We start from the raw sequence: 26,008 nt of genomic DNA, 5'->3' as shown, positions 1-26,008 counted from the left end.
CCAGCAGGGGAAGTTTGGAGGCAGTTGGTGAGGAGTGGGTCAGAGGCAGGGCGTCTGGTTACCATAAGAAGCGAGTGATGGTTGCAGGCAGCTGGCAAGGTGCTATGTTAGACACACCAGTTGCTTGAGCTGTAGCAGCTGAAGCATCCAGTGACAGGTGCCTCCTGATCACCTGGTCATGGCCATGTGTTCCCCTTCTTCAGGGCTCTTTAAACTCCAGTCTCTCTCATTCAATCACAGCCCTTCTTGAGATCTGTTTTTTGGTAACTAAATTAAGCAAGTTCCAAAAAACAAATGAGTCTTCCACCCAGCCTTAAACTTGGCACCGCCCTTCCCCTGAGGTACTGTCTGTTCGTGCTCTCAGAGCAACTGGAGAAGATGCAAGGCCTGGCCTGCCTACTTGGCCTTCTCCTAAAGGAAAATCAAGACTTTTACCTGGGTCTTCTTACCCAGTTCCAACTCCCTTCCTCAGTGACAACTGTAGGAGATCCCTCTCTCCTGACAGCTTCATTCTTCTAACTCTGCTGTCATTGCGACTCCCTTTGATCCTTTATAGCTCAAGTGTAGCCTCTCCCCCTTAACTGGTTCAACTAGGAGTGTATGCCCTGGCACAGGGAAGCTGGACCTATTTTAATCACAGGGTCCAGCCACCCTGTGACACTCACTGAGCTTAATGGAACCATGGTGCTCTACCAGGACTGTTTCAAGACAAAATTGGGCAACACAACATAGCAAAGGCGCCCCAGGAGGTGACAAATATACTGGTGTGAGTCTTCTAATCCCATTACCCAATCAGAATATACAGGAAGCTGGGGACCTTGTGGTTCCAGGATCTCCCAAAGACTGAAACCTGTGACAGGCTTCCCCAGCCTCAGCTGGGGATTTGGAGTTTATGTGTACATGGTCCTCATCAAAACCATCCCATGACTTGAGATTGGGCATTAGGGTACCTGGTGGGGCTGTGTTTAGGGCCCCAGGTTTTCTTAATACAGCCCTGGAAAGGGATGTTGTGCAAATAAATTAATTAATATTTATAAAGGACTCTGAGTTCCTCAGAAGCAAGGTGATATATACTTATTAACTATAATGTCTTATACTGTATATGTTTTTTTCTTAGAAAGAGAAATACAAAACAGAAAACATTTTTTCAAACAAAAAGCTATAACAATAGTTGATAATAAATCACATTCATATCTTATTCAAAGATTTTTATTTATAAAGAACATTTTCTTGGGCTGAAACATATGATACATGATAGTCCTGAATATATGTCTAGTTATAAATTCCTGAAAAAGAGGATTTTTCTGGGAGACCCTAACCACAATGCCATAATATATTAGGATATGTGAAATTCACGTACATATATCTGAGAAGATCAAGAAATTGGATTACATGTCATTTAGGATTCTGTTGAGGAGCTAACAGGAGAGAAAGCATTACAGTAGAAAAGTCATTGTCAAATAATGGCGTCAGAGCCTGATTCTTAACTTTTCTCTTGGCAAATCATTTTATATGCACCACTTTAAATATTTTGGCCTTATTTCTTTAGGTCTATTAAATAACCTACTTACTGTATAAGGGCTCTTATATGTACAATGTCTGGGGTAGTTTGGACAAAAAGATGTAATTTGTTTGAAAACATGACAGGTAAATTAAATATACAGCAATTCCACAAAGATTTCATGAATGAAAAGAACCTATAGTTGTTTTCCCTTCCATGACAGATGTTACTTACATTGACATATTGTATCATTCAACAAAAGATCACTAGGAAGATATAGGATTATTAGATTGATGTATAAATAGATATCTTTACATTCAGATTGTTGATTTTCTTTTCATAGATTGACAAGGAAAAAAATGGAAAATAGGTCCATAAATCCAAAGGGAGGAGGAGAAAGACCTTATGGGTGGAACTCAATAAGGTTTCCTGTTACAGTGTTCTGAGGAATTTATAAGTGTAACTGATCTATTTTTAAAAAGAGAATTGAGGTAAAAAAAGCAGAGAACTTTCTGCCCCATTCCCAGGCCAAACTCTCCTGTCACTCCCTATCTAATACCTTAGTCTGGTTAGGTTCTTGTACCCTGATGCCTGTGTGCTTCATACGTTTAATAAAAGGAAAACAATGTAATCTCTCTCTGTGTTCTTCCCTCATTCTGTAGGGTTGTTGTTATATTTTAAATATGTGCTTTTGGTGTTATTGAGAGAAAACTAGACTGAAGAACTGAATTTTTACATTTAGCACTGAATATTCTGAAATTTACAAAAATAACAAGTGTACTTGTGGCCCCTTAGAGACTAACAAATTTATTTCAGCATAAGCTTTCATGGGCTACAGCCCATTCTTCAGATGCATCCGAAAGCTTATGCTGAAATAAATTTGTTAGTCTCTAAGGGGCCACAAGTACTCCTGTTCTTTTTGTGGATAAAGACTAACACGGCTGCTACTCTGAAACCTGAAATTTACAATCATTTAAAGATTTTCAGGGAGCGCGTTTCTGAGCTGTCTGTGTGCAGTCACTGAGAAAACTTTGGCTTTAGCAGACACAGTTTCACTTTTGAGTTTGACAGTTCTTTTGTTTCAGTGGAATGCAGCAGTCACAGGAGATCAGAACTCACAGAGTGAGGCAGTCCTTCAGGTACCTTGGGCCAATCACATGGAGGACTTTCAAAATAAGGTCCAGAACTTGAATTTGAATCAGGGGACTCAGTGAAGAGAGCATGACTGGCTGGCAGTGCTGCTGAGCAAGCAAGCTGCTGGAATGAACCACCTGAAGCTATTTTAAGTTTCACAATTTAATTCTGAGGCAGAATACTTCACAATAATGAAGCCTGAAGATTGTAAATGTGTGGATCACTAAGGCCAAGTCCAAATCTGTATGATGTGTCTAGGTCCCCTGTCCAGCCATAGCCCCATGCCTAGCCATTGGCACTGCATCCAGTATGAAAGTATGAGAGGCTGTCATTAGAGAGTCGCCTTAGGGTGTCTCACAAGATTTTACTACAGAACTTCAATACTGGTGATTGGTGTGGGTTGTGATAATTTGGTTTCATATGCAGCACCTCTTTGTATCAGTTTAAAGGGTTGATGCTACATAGCCTTTAATGACACTGGTGTGCTCTGATGCTGAAGAAGAAAAATAATTGCCCTTGTGTCATTTTGCTGCAGAAGACATTAGGTTTTTTTTTTTTTTTTAACATTTCAGTAAAAGTTTCAGAACTACTCAGAGAAGCTACACTGAAACCAGCCAACATTTCTATTCATTTATGAGATCACGTGTAGCTCTTATTTCAAGACAAGTGAAGCAACAATAAATAGAAATAAGAAAAAGAAAGTTACTTTGTGTCTGCCAGAGTATTTACTTAAACAAAAAATTAACAAAACTAACAACTTGGCCATATCTTGCCATCAATCTGCACAAGAACTCTCACGGACATTATACAACTTGAGAATTACCTTTGGTGTACATCAATATTTAAACTGTTCCAGAACTTTGTATTTTTGAAAGTCTCCACTGCTTTCACATCAACTGCTATCAGGCGTCTGCTTTTTGGGGGCTACCTTTTGACATTGTGCACGGCAGCCTCCAGTTGGCTAAGAAACCTACAGATGGAGATTAGGCAGGTTCGGTGCTACCATTTAGGTGGACTAGGGGAGATTAGGCAGGTGCTACCATTTAGGTGGACTAGGCGGTTGCCTAGGCTCCAAGATTTGGGGGTGCCAAAAAGCGATGCCCCCCAAATTTTTTTTAAGCATTTCAGCGGCTGCTGAGGGAGAGAGAGTCTGAGCTGCCACCAGCAGCCCAGGGGTTCCTCTGGGTCAGCGTGCCGCTGCCGGCAGCCCAGGGGTTCCTCTGGGTCAGTGCACAGCCGCTGGCAGCCCGGGGATTCCCCTGGGTCAGCGCGCTGCCGCCAGCAGCCAGCAGCCCAGGGGTTCCCCTGGGTCAGCATGCCACCAGCAGCCCAGGGGTTCCCTTGGATCAGCGCACCGCCACCGGCAACCCGGGGGTTCCCCTGGGTCAGCATGCCGCCACCAGCAGCCAGCAGCCTAGGGGTTCCCCTGGGTCAGTGTGCTGCTGGCAGCCCAGGGGTTCCACTGCAGTCGCTGCTTCACTTCTCCCACCTCCCAGGCTTGTGGCGCCAATCAGCTGTTTGGCGCCGCAAGCCTGGGAGGAGAATTAGAGCAGGACAGCGTGCTCGGGGAGGACGCGGAGCAGAGGTGAGCTGGGGTGAGGAGGTACCGCAGGGCTCCCCGGGCCAGGGGGTGGGGAGCTGCCACGAGGTGCGGGGAGCTGCTGCGGGGGCAGGGGACGCACCTCAGGGTGGTGGGTGGCAGGGAGATGCTGCAGGGCTGAGGGGCGCGAAACTTCCTTGCACCGGCGCTGAGATTAGGACTTAGAGCAGAAAAGTATCTACAGACATATTGTGTGTGAATAACTCTGTGGGCATTCATCCATGTACAGCAATGAATGGAATGTGTTGGTCTGAAAAGGTATGAATGTGAAATATTATTATTGAAGGTATGTGTGGATTTGATGTAACTAACGTGAGGGAGCAGTTCATGTGTATGTTTCCATGTGGGTGGAAATGGTTGAAGGAAAACAGGTTGGCAGCAGATATTTTAATTAATTTATTTAGTTTACTATTGCTGTCATAATCTAATCTATGGACACTGCAAATTATTACAAAGAGTTAGTGTTAAGAGAACAGCTATACAAAACAGAGAAAAGCAGAGACTGCCTCTTTAGAGTACATGATAAAAAGAACAACATATCAATAAATATCTATGATATTAATGAATATATTCTGTGATTGTGAATATAATTAAGATGGTCTTAAGAGATAATATGACCTCTAGACATTAGGAAAGACAACAGGAAAATATTTCTTCTCATAGATGAGTTTCACAAACTCTGACATGTACTATTGCTCTATTGGATATTTCTTTCTTTCTTTTACCTTCTTTCCAGGGTAGGTGAAAATCTGAATACATGATTTGGGCGGTTCCATGATGAATTTTGTACAATGTTTAAAGTAGATGGAAACAGGAGGGGGAGCTCTCATCACACCAGCCAAAGAAGTGAGGGACCTGGTGGGGAGTTCTACTTACTCAAGCTAAGAGAAGGGGGAGCTACTCTCTCCCTTTACCTCCCCCCCCTTGCCTTTCTTTAACCCTTGATTTTATACTGGGTTTTCTATGTCAATTGATAATGAAGTTGCTATGGTAATTATCATGAGTTTCCCAACCTTACAGTAATGCCCAAACAAAATCCCACATAATTTGCTAGCATCCTCATACACTCTGTCACTGATGCCTTACCTGATACAGCTGCCCTTTCACGCAGTCTTTTTAAAAAAAATAAAAATATTTTTTTCCCACATTTAAATGGAGAATCTGCTTTTCCATTTATTTCTTTCAAAGAGAAATGACCTAAGTTACACTGATAGGAAAATGTCTCTTAAATTGTCTCTTAATTGAAGTAAGACAACATATTTAGTTACATTGAAGTGTGGTTCTTAATGTAGGTATTTTTAAATTATGTAGGGGCACCTAGAGTACATGGATACATGCCCTTTAAAAATATCAGAGGGGTAGCCATGTTAGTCTGGATCTGTAAAAGCAGAAAAGAATTTTGTGGCACCTTATAGACTAACAGACGTTTTGGAGCATGAGCTTTCGCGGGTGAATACCCACTTCGTCAGATGCATGTAGTGGAAATTTCCAGGGGCAGGTATATATATGCAGGCAAGCTAGAGATAATGAAGTTAGTTCAATCAGGGAGGATGAGGCTCTGTTCTAGCAGTTGAGGTGTGAAAACCAAGGGAGGAGAAACTGCTTTTGTAGTTGGCAAGCCATTCACAGTCTTTGTTTAATCCTGAGCTGATGCTGTCAAATTTGCAGATGAACTGAAGCTCAGCAGTTTCTCCTTGAAGTCTGGTCCTGAAGTTTTTTTGCTGCAGGATGGCCACCTTAAGGTCTGCTATAGTGTGGCCGGGGAGGATGAAGTGTTGTCCTACAGGTTTTTGTATATTGCCATTCCTAATATCTGATTTCTATCCATTTATCCTTTTCCGTAGCGACTGTCCAGTTTGGCCGATGTACATAGCAGAGGGGCATTGCTGGCATATGATGGCATATATTACATTGGTGGACGTGCAGGTGAATGAACCGGTGATGGTGTGGCTGATCTGGTTAGGTCCTATGATGGTGTCGCTGGTGTAGATATGTGGGCAGAGTTGGCATCGAGGTTTGTTGCATGGATTGGTTCCTGAGCTAGAGTTACTATGGTGCGGTGTGCAGTTACTGGTGAGAATATGTTTCAGGTTGGCAGGTTGCCTGTGGGCGAGGACTGGCCTGCCACCCAAGGCCTGTGAAAGTGTGGGATCGTTGTCTAGGATGGGTTGTAGATCCCTGATGATGCGTTGGAGGGGTTTTAGCTGGGGACTGTATGTGATGGCCAGTGGGGTCTTGTTGGTTTCTTTCTTGGGTTTGTCTTGCAGTAGGAGGCTTCTGGGTACATGTCTGGCTCTGTTGATCTGTTTCTTTATTTCCTCGTGCGGGTATTGTAGTTTTGAGAATGCTTGGTGGAGATTTTGTAGTTGTTGGTCTCTGTCTGAGGGGTTAGAGCAGATGCGATTGTACCTCAGTGCTTGGCTGTAGACAATGGATCATGTGATGTGCCTGGGATGGAAGCTGGAGGCATGAAGGTAGGTATAGCGGTCGGTAGGTTTTCGGGAGAGGGTGGTGTTAATGTGACCATCACTTATTTGCACCGTGGTGTCCAGGAAGTGAACCTCACGTGTAGATTGGTCCAGGCTGAGGTTGATGGTGGGATGGAAGCTGTTGAAATCGTGGTGGTATTTTTCCAGAGATTCCTTCCCAGATGATGAAGATGTCATCAAAGTAGCGTAAGTAGAGAAGGGGCGTGAGTGGACAAGAGCCAAGGAAGCGTAGTTCCAGATCAGCCATAAAAATATTGGCACATTGTGGGGCCATGCGGGTGCCCATAGCGGTGCCACTGATCTGGAGATATATATTGTCATCAGATTTGAAATAGTTGTGTGTGAGGATAAAGGCACAGAGCTCAGCAGCCAGTTGTGCTGTGGCATCATCAGGGATACTGTTCCTGACAGCTTGTGTTCCATCTGTGTGTGAGATGTTTGTGTAGAGAGCCTCTACATTCATGGTGACGAGGATGGTGTTTTCTGGAAGGTCACCAATGCACTGTAGTTTCCTCAGGAAATCAGTGGTGTCAAGGAGATAGCTGGGACTGCTGATGGCATAGGGTCTGAGTAGAGATGCCACATATCCAGACAGTCTTTCAGTGAGAGTGCCAATGCCCGAGATGATGGGGCGTCCAGGATTTCCAGGTTCGTGGATCTCGGGTGTAGATAGAATAACCCTGGTCGGGGCTCTAGGGGTATGTTGATTTGTTCCGGTGTTAGTGTACGGAGTGTCCTGAGTAGATGTTGCAGTTTCTTAGTGTATTCCTCAGTGGGATCTGAGGGAAGTGGCCTGTAGAATTTGGTGTTGGAGAGTTGTCTAGCGGCCTCCTTTTGGTAGTCAGACCTGTTCATGATGACAACAACACCTCCTTTATCAGCCTCTTTGATGATAATGTCAGGGTGGTTTCTGAGACTGTGGATGGCATTGCGTTCTGCACGACTTAGGTTATGAGGCAAGCGATGTTGTTTTTCCACAATTTCTGCCTGTGCATGTTGGTGGAAGCATTCAATGTATAGGTCCAGACTATCATTTCGACCTTCAGGAGGAATCCTTGCATGGTGTCAAGTATCAGAGGGGTAGCCGAGTTAGTCTGGATCTGTAAAAGCAGCAAAGAATCCTGTGGCACCTTATAGACTAACAGAGGTTTTGGAGCATGAGCTTTCGTGGGTGAATACCCACTTCGTCAGATGCATGTAGTGGAAATTTCCAGGGGCAGGTATATATATGCAGGCAAGCTAGAGATAATGAGGTTAGTTCAATCAGGGAGGATGAGGCCCTGTTCTAGCAGTTGAGGTGTGAAAACCAAGGGAGGAGAAACGTAGTTGGCAAACCATTCACAGTCTTGGTTTAATCCTGAGCTGATGGTGACAATATATATCTCCAGGTCAGTGGCACCGCTATGGGCACCCGCATGGCCCCATAATATGACAATATTTTTATGGCTGACCTGGAACAACGCTTCCTCGGCTCTCGTCCACTCACGCCCCTTCTCTACCTATGCTACATTGATGACATCTTCATCATCTGGACCCATGGGAAGGAGACTCTGGAAAAATTCCACCACGATTTCAACAGCTTCCACCCCACCATCAACCTCAGCCTGGACCAATCTACATGGGAGATTCATTTCCTGGACACCACGGTGCAAATAAGTGATGGTCACATTAACACCACTCTCTACCGAAAACCTACCGACCGCTATGCCTATCTTCATGCCTCCAGCTTCCATCCCAGGCACATCACACGATCCATTGTCTACAGCCAAGCACTGAGGTACAATCGCATCTGCTCTAACCCCTCAGACAGAGACCAACACCTACAAAATCTCCACCAAGCATTCTCAAAACTACAATACCTGCAAGAGGAAATAAGGAAACAGATCAACAGAGCCAGACATGTACCCAGAAGCCTCCTATTGCAAGACAAACCCAAGAAAGAAACCAACAGGACCTCACTGGCCATCACATACAGTCCCCAGCTAAAACCCCTCCAACGCATCATCAGGGATCTACAACCCATCCTAGACAACGATCCCACACTTTCACAGGCCTTGGGTGGCAGGCCAGTCCTCGCCCACAGGCAACCTGCCAACCTGAAACATATTCTCACCAGTAACTGCACACCGCACCATAGTAACTCTAGTTCAGGAACCAATCCATGCAACAAACCTCGATGCCAACTCTGCCCACATATCTACACCAGCGACACCATCACAGGACCTAACCAGATCAGCCATACCATCACCAGTTCATTCACCTGCACGTCCACCAATGTAATATATGCCATCATATGCCAGCAATGCCCCTCTGCTATGTACATCGGCCAAACTGGACAGTCGCTACGGAAAAGGATAAATGGACACAAATCAGATATTAGGAATGGCAATATACAAAAACCTGTAGGACAACACTTCAACCTCCCCGGCCACACTATAGCAGACCTTAAGGTGGCCATCCTGCGGCAAAAAAAACTTCAGGACCAGACTTCAAAGAGAGACTGCTGAGCTTCAGTTCATCTGCAAATTTGACAGCATCAGCTCAGGATTAAACAAAGACTGTGAATGGCTTGCCAACTACAAAAGCAGTTACTCCTCCCTTGGTTTTCACACCTCAACTGCTAGAACAGAGCCTCATCCTCCCTGATTGAACTAACCTCATTATCTCTAGTTTGCCTGCATATATATACCTGCTCCTGGAAATTTCCACTACATGCATCTGACGAAGTGGGTATTCACCCAGGAAAGCTCATGCTCCAAAACCTCTGTCAGTCTATAAGATGCGACAGGATTCTTTGCTGCTTTAAAAATATGTGACTCAATAAATAGAAACAGAAAAAATAGAGTGTAAATTAAATTCTTGGGTGGGATTTTTTTAAACAATCCATTTGCATGTTCCCTTTGTATAGACAAATTTTGTCTTTTTGAATGTGCAAATGATTGTGCCTGTAAAACTCTGAGGAAAAATTTAAGGCCAGATCCTCTTCCCACTGAAGTCAATACAAGTTTTACTAGTGATCTCAATAGGTGCAGGACCGAGCCTTAACAGGCTGATTAATGCCCCTCTGAAATTCCGGGCAAAGCCCTTAGCTCCACATAAGTCAACAGCAGAACTGCCATTGATTTCAATGGGTCAGGATTTCACCCTTAGTCCGTAAGTACTTGTTAAAATCATAGGAACCAATCAGGCAAATACTTACACATGTACATAACTTTACATGCATGAGCAGTCCCATTGAACTCAAGCAACTAAAATTAAAGGCATGCCATCATTTATAGGGTGTTAAAATGTGGAATATTAAACATACACTGCTTAGCCATTAGAATGGTGAGGATTCCTTTCAAATCATGGAGTTATCTTCACACTAGAGATATGTGCTGTCACCGTTCAGTAAATATATGTCATTAGTTATGGCCTCTCTAAGGCAAACAGCAGATTTATTTTCATATACTTTTTGGAGATGTTCAGTCCTATTCCATTGTAAGATTAACAAAAGAAGAGCCACTTTCACAATTTCTGATGTTCTAACTCTTCGTAGTAAGTGGATGAGCCACCATTAAAACATGAAATGATCTCTTTTTCTTGGCTTCTGTATCTCAAATGACAAGTAGAACAATTTATACTCAGCTTAGTTCCAAAACTTACTTCAGCAGTTGAAAATTTATAATAAATCATATGTGTAATTTGAACATTCTAAATACAGGAATATCTGAACCTGAACTTTTCCTAGGCAAACTAGAATTGAAATCATGGCCTATGTCATCACTGGAAATATAATATTCCAATAATAAACAATGGAATGAAAACACCAGTTTTCAATGGGTATGACTCCTGACAGATGCCAAGAGGTGATCCACGGTCACTGCAAAAGAGAAATAGAGGCAGCACTTCTGTATCTATCTAAAGTCAATAGTAGATATACAGACAAACAGTACATCCTCTGGGATGATCAAGTTGTTAAAGATTTATTGGCAACTGTTGAAAAGCAGGATTTCTGAGGATCAGAACTCAGACTCAGCAGCACTAGACTCAAAGTGATGCCTGATTTATAGCCAAATCCTGCAGTCCTTAGACAGGAAAACTGACATAGTCAAAATTCCCTTTGAAGGCATATGCAAGGAATTTGTCCCTGAGAGACTATCAATCATATTTGTCCACTCACAGATTTAACTGGCTTGGTCCTAAAAGGCAATTAGTCATATTTGTCCACTTACCTGATTTAATGCTTGAAACATTTGCATTGTTTTGGCCTGTTGTTGCACTCTACAAAATTCCTGTTGCTTTGAATGGAAGTTTTGCCTGTGTTAGTAGTGCAGGATTGTCAGATTATTTATCATCTTAGATTATTAAAAAACAATACCTTGTTGCCATAATTACAGAAAATGTTCACAAGAAAATATTATTAAGCTAGAAACACACATTAAAATATATAATAATACTTAAGCATATGTCATAGACAGTGTATTTCATATAATACTCTAAAACTAGTGCTTTTGGTACATGGGTTTTTTAGAAGTTTCTTTAAACAGAACCAACATTTCCACATATTTTTCATTAAAACTGCCTTATCAGCTCATAGTAGAAACTGGTACTTTTCTCTAATACAAGAATTCACTTTACCTTTTTTTTCAGGGTATATCCATATAACGGAACAGGTGGCAATTCAAAGCACAATTGTTTTCTGAGGGAAACAATGTATTAAAGCTAAAGACTTCAAAAAGTTCAGGTGCTGTACATGAAATTATTTTTGAGCAAATTTTCATCATTCTATTTCATTTGTAACCCATGAAACAATATTTTAAGATTTTGCTTTTTGATAGGAGCTCACCAACAGTGATTCAGTTGTAGTGAGTTTCGAACAAGGAGAAAATGAGGGGCATTAATATTTTTCCACTAGAGTAAAAAAGCACCTTTATGACAAATTCACAATGAATTTGAGGTTACATACCAAGTACTGAACATCTCTGCAAATTCACACAAATTATTTCGCAAAAATTCATTAAATTTAAAAATATTACAAAAAAAACTGAATACCTTTTAGCACTTGTACATATAAGGCCAGAACCTGTATTCCTTGTGCATTTAAAACTCCCACTGAAATGCAGAACAGAGCCCATGCTGTATATACTTTGCTTTTGTGCAGCATTGTATGTACAGTATACATTGTTGCATCTACACTGATGCAAAGGAAGTCTATACAAGAGCCTTTGCAGGTTTCTACTACTTTGCTAAACTGTATGATCAAATCTGTTTCCCTGCTTACTTATTATTCATTTAGGCTGTGATTAAAGTTATCTTTTTTGTTGAACAGTTCTGGTGACTGTACAACTACATAGATGTACTCTACAACTTTCCAGCCTGACATATGTTTTGTGTTGACACCTTTTGATGATTACTCCTCAATTAACAAGCCAAACGTATTTTAAATCTCAAATTCTTCATATTTTCAGTACTGTAGAGCAAACAAATAAACAATAGTGACTTTATGTCTCTAACCACTCCACCATATGAACAGAGTAAGCATGGCTTATTCTAGTCACCAAAAGAGAAAGAGTTCTGCTCAACTTTTTATATTCACAAATGTCAGCGATTAAAGCTTATGAAACAAAAAAAATGTAAATTAGACATTGTAACATACAAAACGAATTTAGCTTTGACAGGCTGAGCAGAGATTTTTATGGAGAGCCTAGTCATACATATACAGAACATATTTTAGCTTTCAAATATATTTTAAAAAATGTGTAATTTGAAGCTGTACCACAGTCATAATGAAAACTACTTTACAACTGCAATTTTGACTTATGGAACAATGGACACCCCCATATAGTATTGTATCAGGTAATTACGAACTGCCAAGGAGTAAGAAAGCACAACCCGAGAAGAAGCAATTTAACCCCCCCGCTGTGTACCGTAATTCAGTACCTCATTTCTCAAGTACCTCCTATCAAACCATTCATTCTCATTTCCTAGACACAGATAAAAAAAGAGAGAGAACAAAAACCCCAACCGAGTTAATCAAACCTTCTCATGACAGAGACAGCTTCTCAGAGCACATACCCAGGTTTGGAAGTTGAGGAGGAGGAGGAGGAAGAAAAAGGGGGGGGAATCAGATTAAAGTGAATGGCAGCTCATTCAATGAAATCTTGTAGCCGATTTCAAACCAAATCGGTGCCGTGAGTTCACCTAAAGGGGCTGGGAGTGGGGGTGACTGTTCTGCAACGGGGCAGTGCTGGGCAGGGCAGGATCGTGGAGCCTGGCTTAGGAACACGATGATTTGCGAGAGACACTTCCTACAGGGGTCGGGTAACAGGCAGCCCAGCAGCGAGGAGGCGTTTCTCCGGCCGGGAAGATGCTGGGGCTGAGAAGCGGGTGTGCTCGCGTGTGCTGCACGGCCTGGCCTCCCGCGCTGTTCTGCCCACGGACTGCGATCGCCCGGCCGGGCAGGAGCCGGGAGGGGGGGACACGCAGCATCTGCCGGCCCAGCCAGCCCGACCGTTCCCAGGCCATGTCCACCCTGACCCCACTGCTGCGCCTCTCTCACCCGGCGCCGGCGGCGGCACGGCTCAGGCTGGCGAGCGGGGGTCTCGGAGCAGCCCTGCCAGGGCAGCAGCCCCAGCGCGCTGGCCCCGGCCGGGGAGGACGGGCTGGGACAGAGCGCGCCCCCTGCCCCTCCCCTGGCGGGCTGTGTGCGTGTGAGCGCAGGGCGGGCGGGGGTCCGCGCGGGGCGGGGGGATGCTGATGAGCAGGGACGCGAGAGAAGCCCCCACAGCCGGAGCCGGAGCCGCGGCGGATTCGGTGGCCGTGGAAGCCCCGCCCGCTCCCGGAGCCAGGGGCCGTCCTACCCCCCTCGCCTTCCACCCCCTCGGCTCCAGCTGCTCCGCAGAAGGAGCGGGGCTGGCTGGCGCGCTCGCTCCCTCTCTCTCTCGCTCCCAGACACACGCACCAGGCTCTCCCTCGCTCGCCCATGCAGACAGCAGCCGGAGCGGCGGAAGATGGCTGACTCCACAGGGCATCACCCACCCTCCAGCCCGCCTGCATCCCCGACCCTCCCCGCGCCGCTCTCGCCTCCGACCCTCCCTCACGCCAGCTTCCACCGCTGAGCCAGCGACCCCCGCCCAGCCCCGCCGCCCTCCCCACTTCTGCTTCCCAGCCCCCCCACGACACCAGCAGCCATTTCATCTCCACCAGCCAGACACAAAAAATGGCAGAAATGGAGAAAGAAGGGAGACCTCCCGAAAATAAAAGAAGCAGGAAGCCGGCTCACCCGGTGAAAAGGGAAATCAACGAGGAGATGAAGGTATGTGCCTGTGAGGGGGAAGGGGGGCGCCCCTGCCCCCCCTTCCACCGGGCAGGGCAGTGAAATAAGAAAGGATCTCTTGTCATTTTTTTTTTGGTAGGATGCACTGAATGTGTCTCAACTCCGCCTCCTGTGCTGAAAACAGAGCCGGATTCACAGGCTGCAAAACCAGCTCAGTGACCGCCTTTGATTGCTTGATTTTTTTTTTTAAACTCTCCCTCCTTGGGATTTTAAACTCCTTGGGTGCATTTTCGGTTACAATCCTCGCAGGTTAGCCGGAGAGCTGTGAAGTTAGGGGAGAAGGGAGGGGTTTTTCAACAGTGGCTTTCTCTCCTTTTTCAGTAGCCAGCTGCAACCGTGTAATTAAAATGTCAAAGTGAAATGTTATGGTCTGAGTTGCACATCATTTTTGGACTTGGAGATAGGGACTCTCTTCCTCCCCCCCCCCCTTCCTTGCTCCTCCTGTGTTCTACTTGCTTCACTTCACAGTTAATCAAAGCAGCATAGGTGCTGTTGAAAGAGAGCTGTCCGAGGGGCTGTTGTTGATAGGAGTCTATTTATTGTTTGGAGTCTGTTCCTATCTGATAGGAAACTGTGCCAATCCAGCTGTTTTCCAGAAGTAGCGCTGGAGGCTGTCCTTCCAGCTGTTAGAATGGGAGCGATTGCACAAAAACACGTTTCAGGACTTATTTTAGCATTAAGTCGCAGTTCTAGGTTGGAGTGTCCTATTCTGTACCTTCATTTTCTCTGTCTATTCCTTGGCGTGTATTTATTTTATACCTCTGATGTATTTTCCCCATGAGCCATACACAACTAGCAGCATTGCAGGACTTCAGCTGAACTTTACTTTTTTAAAATGCAAGTATAAATTAAAACAATTGTTTTAATTGTTATATAATGATAAAACTACCATTATTTAATTTCAATGGGTAATTCATACTAATACTGGAATCTTGCTGTGAAAATGTCATTATCGATGTCATTTTATATATATAGAAAAAACATACCTATTAACAAGACATTTGATAATATAGCATTGATTTTCACCCAGTATTAAAGGGGAATGCTGTATACAATTGCCCCTTTCAAACTGTATTACTAATTTAACTAGACATTCTTTACTGGTTAAGGTAGGCATTCTCTTTTCCATGTTGTCTGTGTCCTGGAAATGTGGACTAGGGTAGTATTAGTGGTATGAACAAAAATAAGGGCTAACTGATAATAAAGAGTTGCTACTGAAATCCAGGGCAAACCACTCTAGATTCCACCCCCAGAGAGCGTTATTGTTTCTTTGAGAGATTTGTGACATTTCCTATTTTCAGATGGAACTTTCTAAAAGCTGTGGATAGTAACAGTAATTGCTCCTCATAATCACATAGTTTTGGGAGCGGCACAAATCTTTCACATTTTAAAACACCGCTTAATACAGTATATATGGAGTGCAGTTTTTACGTTTCATAGGTTCTAGAATTACAAAATTAGTTAATTTTAATCAAAACATGTGAAATGTTATCCTGGCTGGATATAAAGGCTGACTGTGCTGGATCCTCTGGGTTTGTTTTGTTTACTTTGGCTGCAGGCACACTCAGCGGTTTGGGAGATAGTTGTTCTTCTACAGTATAACAGATGTTTGTCTGAAATGATGAGGAAGAAACAAAAACAACATTGTGTGAAGGAGAAAAATTACACAGTTTTAAACTATTGCTTTGATATTAAGGATTGGAATTAACCTTGATGTAGAGTTTCGCTTTTGTAATCATTGTTTACTGTTTAACGTCACAAACCTCAGGATTTTAACTGTATTAATAATTAAATCACAAGTAATATGCTGATATGATTGGAATTTAGAACAGATTTTTTTTTCTGAGCTGAGGTAAGGTAAATGTTGGCAGTAGCTTTCACAAAGCACAGATCACCTAGTAGTGCAAATTATGCTATTGAGCTAGGAGACAGCATTTTTAGTAAGAGCAGTTGGTTCTTATAATCATCTAACTATAATCAAAGAAAAAACTTAAAAAGTTTGCATATTTGTGCTGTTTAGAATGTTAAAAACTGTGGGAGGGGTCATTGTCTTTCTCGATACATTTTTGCATTTAATAAAAATCTGTTCTAGGTTCTTTTTTCATAATTCTGAAGAGTACAGTAACATATATTGGTTACATTGTATAAAATGTGTGCAACAAAATATCATAGAGAGCACAATGTGCCCTTTTGTAGGTTCATATCTATAATGTTCAAACAGCCTGACTGTTTCCCTTCATCTGAACTGCTTTCATCTGGACCAGTGTAAAATAAGCTCTGGTAAGTAATCACGGCAGAGCAGAAAGAAAGGAATGTATACAGCAATAGACAGCCTAAGCTGTAAAAACTGTAACCTGAGTACAAGCAGCAGATCAGATATCAAGGCTTCAAGGTAGGGGAAATGAAAGAGATGAAGGGGAGGAAAAGACGAGAGAGGGAATGGAAAAGTCAGCTTGGAAAGTGAAGGAGTAGTAGGAGGGCCCCCTCAGGGAAATTTGGCTCAGGGATTAGGGAATTTTATCATGGTGTACAGTGACCTAGTCAGGTTTCAGCCCACGTTGGATCAAGTTGCTTTCCTTTGCTAGCAGAAAGAAAAAGAACTGGTGTATATGTGATTTTTTTTCTTCGAGTAATAAAAAGGCCATTGGTACAAGTGTCTATTTTAAGTTCAGCAAATGCAAGGCACTATGAATGAGCAATAAAATTACCTCATCACAAAGAATTCCTTCATGATTTGCCGTTTGATATAGTCACATATTTACCCAAGAATGATCGCTAAACCCAAACTGCTTGGTTTTCATAGGTTGCATCAGTAATGTTATTTCCAGCTCAGTTTTAATATGATTGGAAACTCGTGTTGCTTGCTGTTTCATTATGCCAGATATTAAGTTACATTTTTGTTATCCCTAACCCAATGTACATGACGGTTGTAACAAATTTAAATCTGATACAACATTGTGTGCAAAAAATACATGACTCTGCATAGTTTCCCTATATTACGTTTCAATTAAAAAATATTCAGATAGAAGTGTTTTGTTTCCCTGTGACCTTCACAGTCTCTCTCTTTTCCCTAATTTATTTTTCTGTCCTTCTTTCTTATATTCTCTTTCCCCCCTCAGATTATACTTTCTACCCATCTTCAGAGATGGGTGTTCATATGCCAACTAGAAAAACAACAAATTGTTATTCTGAAACTAAGTCAGTTTATCACTTTGGTACTTTTCAGTGACTATTATGAATAATACAACATGTATTCTATTCAGGAGTATAATGTAATCAGGGCAATCTGACACTTAAACTAGTTTTTTTAATTGTTACAGCCTAATCAATACAATAGTCTCTAAAGACTTGATACAGCTCTTTAACTCATTCCTTCATCCCCTCCCCATATATTCCTTCTACCCACACTTACTTTCATGTGCTATGCTACTGGGGGTAGCAGGAAAGCTTAAGAATGTGAAAAAGGTGATTTGAAATATATTTTATTAAATTTGCTAGAATAAATCAATGTGATTGCATCACGCATAGTGTGCTGGAAGCTCTGGTAAACAAACAAGACAATTTTCTACATGTTTAGATTTTTTGTCAATTGCAAAGTTAGCGATTAATCTGTGTTATAATTTCACAGAGCTGCCTCCCTCTGCCCTAGTTTACCATCTATAAATATTTTCAATAAGTTATTTGTACCTAAAACTGGGCTTTCTTTCTGATGCCTAAAGCTTAAGACATCTGTTATAGTTTAACAGTAAACTCATCAAAAGATTCTTCAATTTAGTGTTTTAATATTCCCCGTATTTAAAAGGACCACTGTCAAAATGTAACAGACACTGCGGTGCTGACTGTATTTGAAATGAGCCAGATAAGGGTTAATATTAAAAAGGTTCTAGGGAAAACTCCTCCCTTCTCTCCTGAAAAGCAAAAATGTGTTTGTAAAAGTAAAATCAGATAGCCTTTATCAATTGTACTATTCCAGGGCACTATTACTATACCTGTTTTCATGGAAATAGATTTATGAGATATCTAAAGAGTAAATTGTATTATCTGCACAAGAGACCTGCACCTATGTTCTTTAATGGACTAATAGGTCTGTGTATTAACTGTTTATACAAATGAGGTTGATAAATTCCACCTTACAACACTAATAAAGGGATGGCTGAGTGAGAAAAAAGGAAGTTAAAGAAAGGTCAGGAAAATTTACTTATTGACAGCATAATATTCAAAATGGTGGCAATGCAAATAAGCAGAGAGAATGTGGACTGGAAAAAAAGTGATCAAGTTCATGTGATGAATATACCCACATTTTAATTTCCTTTATATACCTGAGGTGAATCCTCAGTGCTGTATATCTGGTGGGTCATTCATGCAAGGAAATGGAATGGAGCCACTCTGCTTCCTCCAAAATCTGAAATAAACATTCAACAGTAAAACCTAGAAGAAAATGAGTCTGACAGACTCATTCTCTTCTGTGTTTCCTGCCTCTGTCTTTGCCAGGCCTCACTCTATGAAGCCAGGACAGTCACTGTGAATAAGGTTCATAGAGAAGGAGAGAAAATAGAGATAAAATTGAAGGAAAAACACCATTTTGTTTTAAAATATATCCATTAGTAAAAATTTAGGAAAACTGTACTCTGTGAAGTAAGGTCAAACCTTAGGTATGTGATTACAATGAAATGAATCCAGTAAAAGGAATCAGTGTTAATGGATATAAGATTTCTGTTGCCTCATATCGTTAGTCTCATAAAAGAAATCACAGACATTCAGATCCATAAAATCTTCTTCCCTCTTCCTATTAATGAGAAGTAAATTTGCTTCAAATTACAATCTAACATATTGATAGTTTTTCGAAGAGGGAGATAGGAGGGTATTTCAGTGTGGTACAAGAATAAAGAAATGATCCTGTTAGAACATGCAATCAAACCACACTGCAGAATTGCAGTATGTGGCTTGGGACTCAGGGGGCAAAAAAGAAGATATGTATATTAGGAGCTGAAGACTTTAGGGTATTGTTATTACATAACCAAAGGCTTCTGGAATACTATAGCATTTTAAGGCCAATTTCTTTGGCAAAGATGAGTCTGTTGCAAATCTAATTCCATGGCACTTAAGCAGATGTGATAACACACTGCTGCACACCTATATTGTCAGCTAACATAATCCAGGAGATTTCACTTTAGCCATTCTGTGGGATTTAATTGATTGTTTCAATGCACTAGGAAATACAGCTCAAGAGATTATCAATGACTTGGGATAATAGATATATGGAGTAGGCCATGACAAAAACATGAGCATTGTCTAGTGGTCGAAGTATGGAGGGACATAGAGTCAGAAGTTCTGAGTTCTTACTCTTCAGCTCTGTCACTGATTTATTGCCTTACCATGGGTATTAGTCAGCCACTTTGTATCTCAATTTACCCATATGTGAAATGAATATTATCATGGTTCCTTATCTCGGTGGGGTTTTGTGAAGTGTAAGGCAGCAGTCTTGCAATCAATTCTGCTAGCACAGTGATCTGCACCAGGCATTTGATATGGTTCCACATGGGGAATTATTAGTTAAATTGGAAAAGATGGGGATCAATATGAAAATTGAAAGGTGAATAAAAGTCTCCCCTTTAACCAGGGGAGACTACAACGGATCATACTGAAAGGTGAACTGTCAGGCTGGAAGGAGGTTATTAGTGGAGTTCCTCAGGGATTAGTTTTGGGACCAATCTTATTAATCTTTTTATTACTGACCTTGGCACAAAAAGTGGGCATGTGCTAATAAAGTTTGCGGATGACACAAAGCTAGGAGGTATTGCTAACACAGAGAAGGACCAGGATATCATACAGGAAGATCTGGATGACCTTGTAAACTGGAGTAATAGTAATAGGATGAAATTTAATAGTGAAAAGTGCAAGGTCATGCATTTAGGGATTAATAACAAGAATTTTGGTTATAAATTGGGGACACATCAGTTGAAAGTAACAGAGGAGGAGAAGGACATTGGAGTATTGGTTGATCACAGGATGACTGTGAGCCACCAATATGATATTGCCATTAAAAAAGCTAATGCGGTTTTAGGATGCATCAGGCGAGGTATTTCCAGTAAAGATAAGGAGGTTTTAGTACCGTTATACAAGGCATTGGTGAGACCTCATCTGGAATACTGTGTACAGTTCTGATCTCCCGTATTTAAGAAGGATGAATTCAAACTGGAACAGGTACAGAGAAGGGCTACTAGGATGATCCGAGGAATGGAAAACCTGTCTTATGAAAGGAGGCTCAAAGAGCTTGGCTTGTTTAGCTTAACCTAAAGAAGGCTGAGGGGAGATATGCTTGCTCTTTATAAATATATCAGAGGGATGAATATCATGGAGGGAGAGGAATTATTTAAGCTTAGTACCAGTGTGGACCCAAGAACAAATGGATATAAGCTGGACACTAGGAAGTTTAGACTTGAAATTAGACGAAGGTTTCTAACCATTAGAGGATTGAAGTTCTGGAACAGCCTTCCAAGGGGAGTTGTAGGGACAAAAGACATCTGGCTTTAAGATTAAACTTGATAAGTGTATGGAGAGGATGGTATGATGGGATAGCTTAATTTTGGCAATTAATTGATCTTTGATTATTAGCAGGTAAATATGCCCAACGGTCTGTGATGGGATGTTAGATGTGGTGGGATCTGAGTTACTACAGAGAATTCTTTCGTGGGTGCTGGCCGGTGAGTCTTGCCCACATGCTCAGGGTTTAACTGATAGCCATATTTGGGGTCGGGAAGGAATTTTCCTGCAGGGAAGATTGTCAGAGGCCCTGGAGGTTTTTTGCCTTTCTCTGCAGTGTGGGGCACAGGTCGCTTGCTGGAGGATTCTCTGCACCTTGAGGTCTTTAAACCACGATTTGAGGACTTCAATAACTCAGACGTAGGTTAGGGGGTTGTTACAGGAGTGGGGGGTGAGAATCTGTGGCCTGCATTGTGCAGGAGGTCAGACTAGATGATCATAATGGTCCCTTCTGACCTTAAGACTATGAGTCTATGAGAACTCCAATGGGGTTCAGTAGGTCTCCACATAGTCTTTGGGTCCATGCTAATATTGCATAATAGGGACCCAGTCGATTAATGAATGGCATCCTGGTGTGGAGGACCTGCATGAGGTCCTGTAGACCACTCCAGCCTCCTAGTGAGGCCAGACAGTTGGGCACGCTGGCAGAGTAGCCAAGCAAAGGGCCTCTGTTGGCTCCCCCCCCCCGCCCCGCACCAGAAGGTAGGTCTCTGTCCTGCTTTGACATGGATCAGTGTGGAGATTACCAATTGAATGGGTTAGGAGAGTGGCCCCTGTATCTATTATATATAGATCCAGTGGCCCTATCACTCTGCACAAATGGGATAGAAGCTCTGTTTCCACTGTTTGGCCCATAGACTGAAGTAGCAACCATTGGTGCATCTGCAGAGACTCATCCTGAGTGGAGGATGGATTTTATCTCCACTCCCTCTTACCCACCATATTGCATCGGGATAAAGTCTGATTACACAGCCTTTATTCTGGCACCATAATATTTAGAATATCTCTTTGAGAACCTCAGATGAATGTGTTACAGGAGTGCAAAGCATTATAATTTAAACACTACAGGTCACAGAAAACCACCACAAGATACAGCTATGCATTATGTACACAGGCCCATATTTTTGTGATTTTTCCAGTGCATAAGAACAGCCATACTGGGTCAGACCAATGGTCTGTCTAGTCCAATATCCTGTCTTCTGACAGTAGCCAATGCCAGGTACTTTAGAGAGAATTAACAGAACAGGCAATCTTTGAGCAAACCATCCCCTGTCATCCACTACCAGCTTCTGGCAGTCAAAGGATAGGGACACCCAGAGCATGGGATTGCATCCATGACTATTTTGGCAAATAGCCTTGATGGATCTATCCTCCATGAACTTATCTAGTTCTTTTTTGAACCCTGTTATAGTTTTGGCCTTCACAACATCCCCAGCAACGAATTCCACGGGTTGACTGTGCTTTGTTTGAATACTTCCTTTTGTTTGTTTTAAACCTGCTGCCTAATAGTTTCATTGGATGATCCCTGGTTCTTGTGTTGTGTGAAGAAGTAAATAACGCTTCCTTATTCACTTTCTCTACACTAGTCACGATTTTATACACTTCTACCGTATCTCCTCTTAGTCATCTCTTTTCTAAGCTGAAAAGTCCCAGTCTTTTTAATCTCTTCTTATTAATCTCTCCCTTTAATCATTTTTGTCGACCTCCCCTGTATCTTTTCTAATTTTAACATACCTTTCATGAGACGGGGTGATCAGAACTGCATGCAGTACTCAAGGTGTGGGTATACCATGAATTTATATAGTGGCATTATGATATTTTCTGTTTTACTATCTATCCCTTTCCTAATGGTTCCGAACATTCTGGTAGTGCTTTTGACTAACACTGCACATGATTGAGTGGATGTTTTCAGAGAAGTATCCACAATGACTCCAAGATCTCTTTCTTAAGTGGTAACAACTAATTTAGACCCCAGCATTTTGTATGTGTACTTGGGATTGTGTTTTCCAAAGTGCATTACATTGCACTGATCAACATTGAATTTCATCTACCATTTTGTTGCCCAATCATCCAGAAGTATTCAAAGGTTTGGCACTCACCATAACCCAGATTTTACTATATTGACGTTTCAGGCTTCTGTTGAGCAGATATCTCTGAGGACACAACTCAGGCTTAACATGGGCAAAACTGAGCTCTTGATTTTTCCCCAGAACCTTCCCTCTTGCTCCTTTCTTAGTCACTGTCACTCAGACACCACCGCTTCCTCATCCCTGTCACTCAGGCCTATAAACAAAGTGCCATCTTTGACTCAGCCCTCCTTCTAGACCCACACAGCCAACTGTGCCTACATCTTGCTGCTGCAGGAAAAATAATCTTTGTGGCTCATCACTGTGACCGTGTTATCCATCTCAGTGCATCCCTCCACTGACTCCCCCTTCTCCATTGTATCAAGCACAAACTACCTGTCTTCACTTTTAAGGCCCATTATGGTCTATTCTCACCTTAACTATCATTTCTTATATGCTATAGAGACATAAGACCCCCACATTTGCTTCACCATTGATTGTCCATTTGTCAGATTTTTGGAAGACTGCCATCATGCTGTCCCCCATGCTACCCCTGCAAAATCCACAGGGTCACTGCATTATCCTCCTTTACATTTCTCCTTAAAACCCACCCATATCATGCCTAGAGAACACTTGACAATGATTAGGCAATTGCTGTGCTGTGACTGCTGATTATTCATAACTGTCTTTTTGTTTCCTTGTGCTCTGTCACATGAACATCATCTTAAACTTTATTATTATGGTTATTACTTATCGGTATTACTGTAGGCCTTAGAACCATGGACCAGGACCACATTCTGGTAGGTGCTCTACAAACAGAACACAAAGACATAGTTTGTAAGCTCTTTGGGGAGTCTAAGATAAGAAACAACAGATGGATACAAGCAGACAAGGGAGTACAAGGAAACAATGAGATAATTTTGATCAGCATGATCGACAGTGGTATCAGCACACCTGCAGTCTAGTCATTATCAATTTTTTTTGCAGCCATCATGGAAAAATAGAATCTTAAGAAAAGATTTGAAGGAGGATAATGAGGTGCTTTGTGACTAATTACAGGGACCCCCTTCCAGGAGGGGCAGCATGGAAAAAAGCAAGCAGGTACTTCCAGACTTTGACTGTAAGCTCTTTGAGGCAGGGACTGCATAGCACAATGGAGCCCTGGTCTTTAGGTGCTATAACAATACTAATATTAAAATATAATAATCAAAATAAATACAATGAATTAATTTTGAGTTGTTTTTAATCAGAGACTTTTAAAAATAAGATTTTTAAAAGATTCTTCACTCATGTTGCCAATAACATAGGACCAAATCCTACTCCATTGAAATTAGTAGCAAAAGAACAGTTGACTTCACTAGAATTAGGATCAGGCCTTTGGCTTTATTAAAATTAATAGAATTTTAAAATCAAATTTACTTTTCACCATGTTGCTCTTTACTTTTTGCACTTCACTCAGCTTGGATAATGAAACTAGGCTGGTTCAATATGTCTAGAGTTACTTAACCTTTGTGACAGTGTGGACCATTACTATCATCTTCGCTGGATCCTAAAGGCTGCAACTAATTTGTATATAGATTTATGTTCATTTTAAAAGTAAAGAATAAATGCCTACAGCCTTTATTTACATATTCCCTGACAAGTGATTAGAAATTACAGTACTCAACGGTTGCGTTCATCAACAAAGCATCCACTGGAGCTACTGAACTTAATTGAGTTTTAAGTTAGGATAGAGTTTGGCATCTGGATTCTATCCTGTTAGGTTAGTCTTTCAAGGCTGTTTCCATAGCTTCAGTATAGGAAACCAATGGAAGGGAAGGCTGCATTTGCAAGGCTATACTTCAGGGCAGGATCCATGGTCCCAGTCAGTTCAGGGGCTACATTTTGAGCAAACTTGGTTTGTTTAGTTTCACTTTCAGTTTCTAGTCAATTTCATTTTCTGGTTCTTGTGCTCTAGCATAATACTGCTGTTTTGGGGATTTCAATATTTCAGTGGAAGTTTTATTTAAAATTTTTTTTATTGTGATTTTATTCACTCTGCTGCTTACCCACCTTCAGGAACTGTACCCAGGTCAGTAATTTATTTCAGTTGAAATGGCTGCAGCATAGTGAGATTGATGGCTGAAAAAAAATCTTTGTTTTTTCTGCTGTAATGTTAAATATTTTATGATAGCATGAGACAAACTTTTTTGAATAATATATTCTAAAAATATAACTGACTTCCAATTTCTGAACAAAAATCATAACCAATCCTCTTTTTTCCTTATTTTCTTTAAATTACAATAAAATAAAGGTCTGTCATAATTATGTGTATCACTGAGATTTAAATGCATTACATATTATAAACTAGATTTGAAAAATGAACATTAATCTGGAGGAGGTGGAACAAACCTGACAGTTCATGGTACACTGCAAATAGAATTCGATTTATGCATTCATCTCCTTGTTCCAAATGATTATTGATTACATAAATAAGCAGGCAATTCTTCTCCTTCAGAACTTCGCAGAAAACACTATGAATGAGCTCCTTGGCTGGTATGGTTATGATAAGGTTGAATTGAAAGATGGAGAAGATATTGAATTCAGGAGCTACTCTGCAGATGGGGAGAGCCGGCAGCACATTTCTGTTCTCAAAGGTAATGACATTTAATGTTCCTTTGTTCATGCAAAGAAGGATTAACTATCTCAACCTGCCAGAAATGGCTTGCACTGGGATTCATGTTTTGTTGCTTATTCTGTGTCTGATTTAAATATACATCTCTGACAGTGCCTTCCAGTAAGCAGAAAGCAATAGAATACAAGTGTACAACATTTAACAACATAGCAGCTAATATGCCCTTACGAATGTATCTCCAACAGTAACATTTTTTGAGCCAATTTAAACTCATGCACCCAAGATTCTAAAGAGCTGCCAATTTTTTTTTTTTAAATGTGGAAATGTTTTCTTAGCAGTCTGGATCTAATGAATCTTCCTTCTGACAAAATTGTTAGGCTGAGGCTTTTGATAAGGTCAGATGTTGAACTAGAATGTTCAGAATGTATGGAAGAGCCATGACTAGTATTTATAAAGGTTAACTTAATAATGTTTTTTATTTTAATATATTATTTCCTGAAAGTGTGTTAGAAAGGCTTAAGGGGCGGAGCTTGTTTGGGGTCAGCATATCTGGTCCTTCATGTACTGTATATAAATTTGTTCAAAATCTAAACAATGGGATTCAGTCTTTTTGTTCAGCAGTTCAGTTGCTTCCTTTTGACTCTTCAGCCACACCAGATGGATAGGGAATTGCAATCACAGTGAAAAGAAGAACATTTCTTCAGAGTAAAAGAGTAGAAAATTGCTGGATCTTGAATTATCCA

At 41.5% G+C, this 26,008-nt stretch overlaps 1 protein-coding gene across 2 annotated transcripts in view; it reads left to right on the top strand.

Annotated features, from left to right (window-relative positions):
• The first annotated feature begins 13,532 nt into the window (after nucleotides 1–13,532).
• The window catches only part of SOBP (sine oculis binding protein homolog), a 143,615-nt gene continuing 131,139 nt past the window's right edge, over nucleotides 13,533–26,008 (top strand). For both annotated transcript variants that reach the window (XM_050951355.1, XM_050951353.1), the window contains exons 1-2: nucleotides 13,533–14,021; nucleotides 25,149–25,287. In XM_050951355.1, the coding sequence (XP_050807312.1) occupies nucleotides 13,926–14,021; nucleotides 25,149–25,287 (235 nt within the window). In that variant the 5' untranslated portion in view covers nucleotides 13,533–13,925. The remainder of the gene's footprint in view (nucleotides 14,022–25,148; nucleotides 25,288–26,008) is intronic.

This window comes from Gopherus flavomarginatus, chromosome 4 (genome assembly GCF_025201925.1).
Source record: "Gopherus flavomarginatus isolate rGopFla2 chromosome 4, rGopFla2.mat.asm, whole genome shotgun sequence".
NCBI lineage: Eukaryota > Metazoa > Chordata > Testudines > Testudinidae > Gopherus > Gopherus flavomarginatus.
This window is presented reverse-complemented; position numbering and strand designations above follow the sequence as displayed.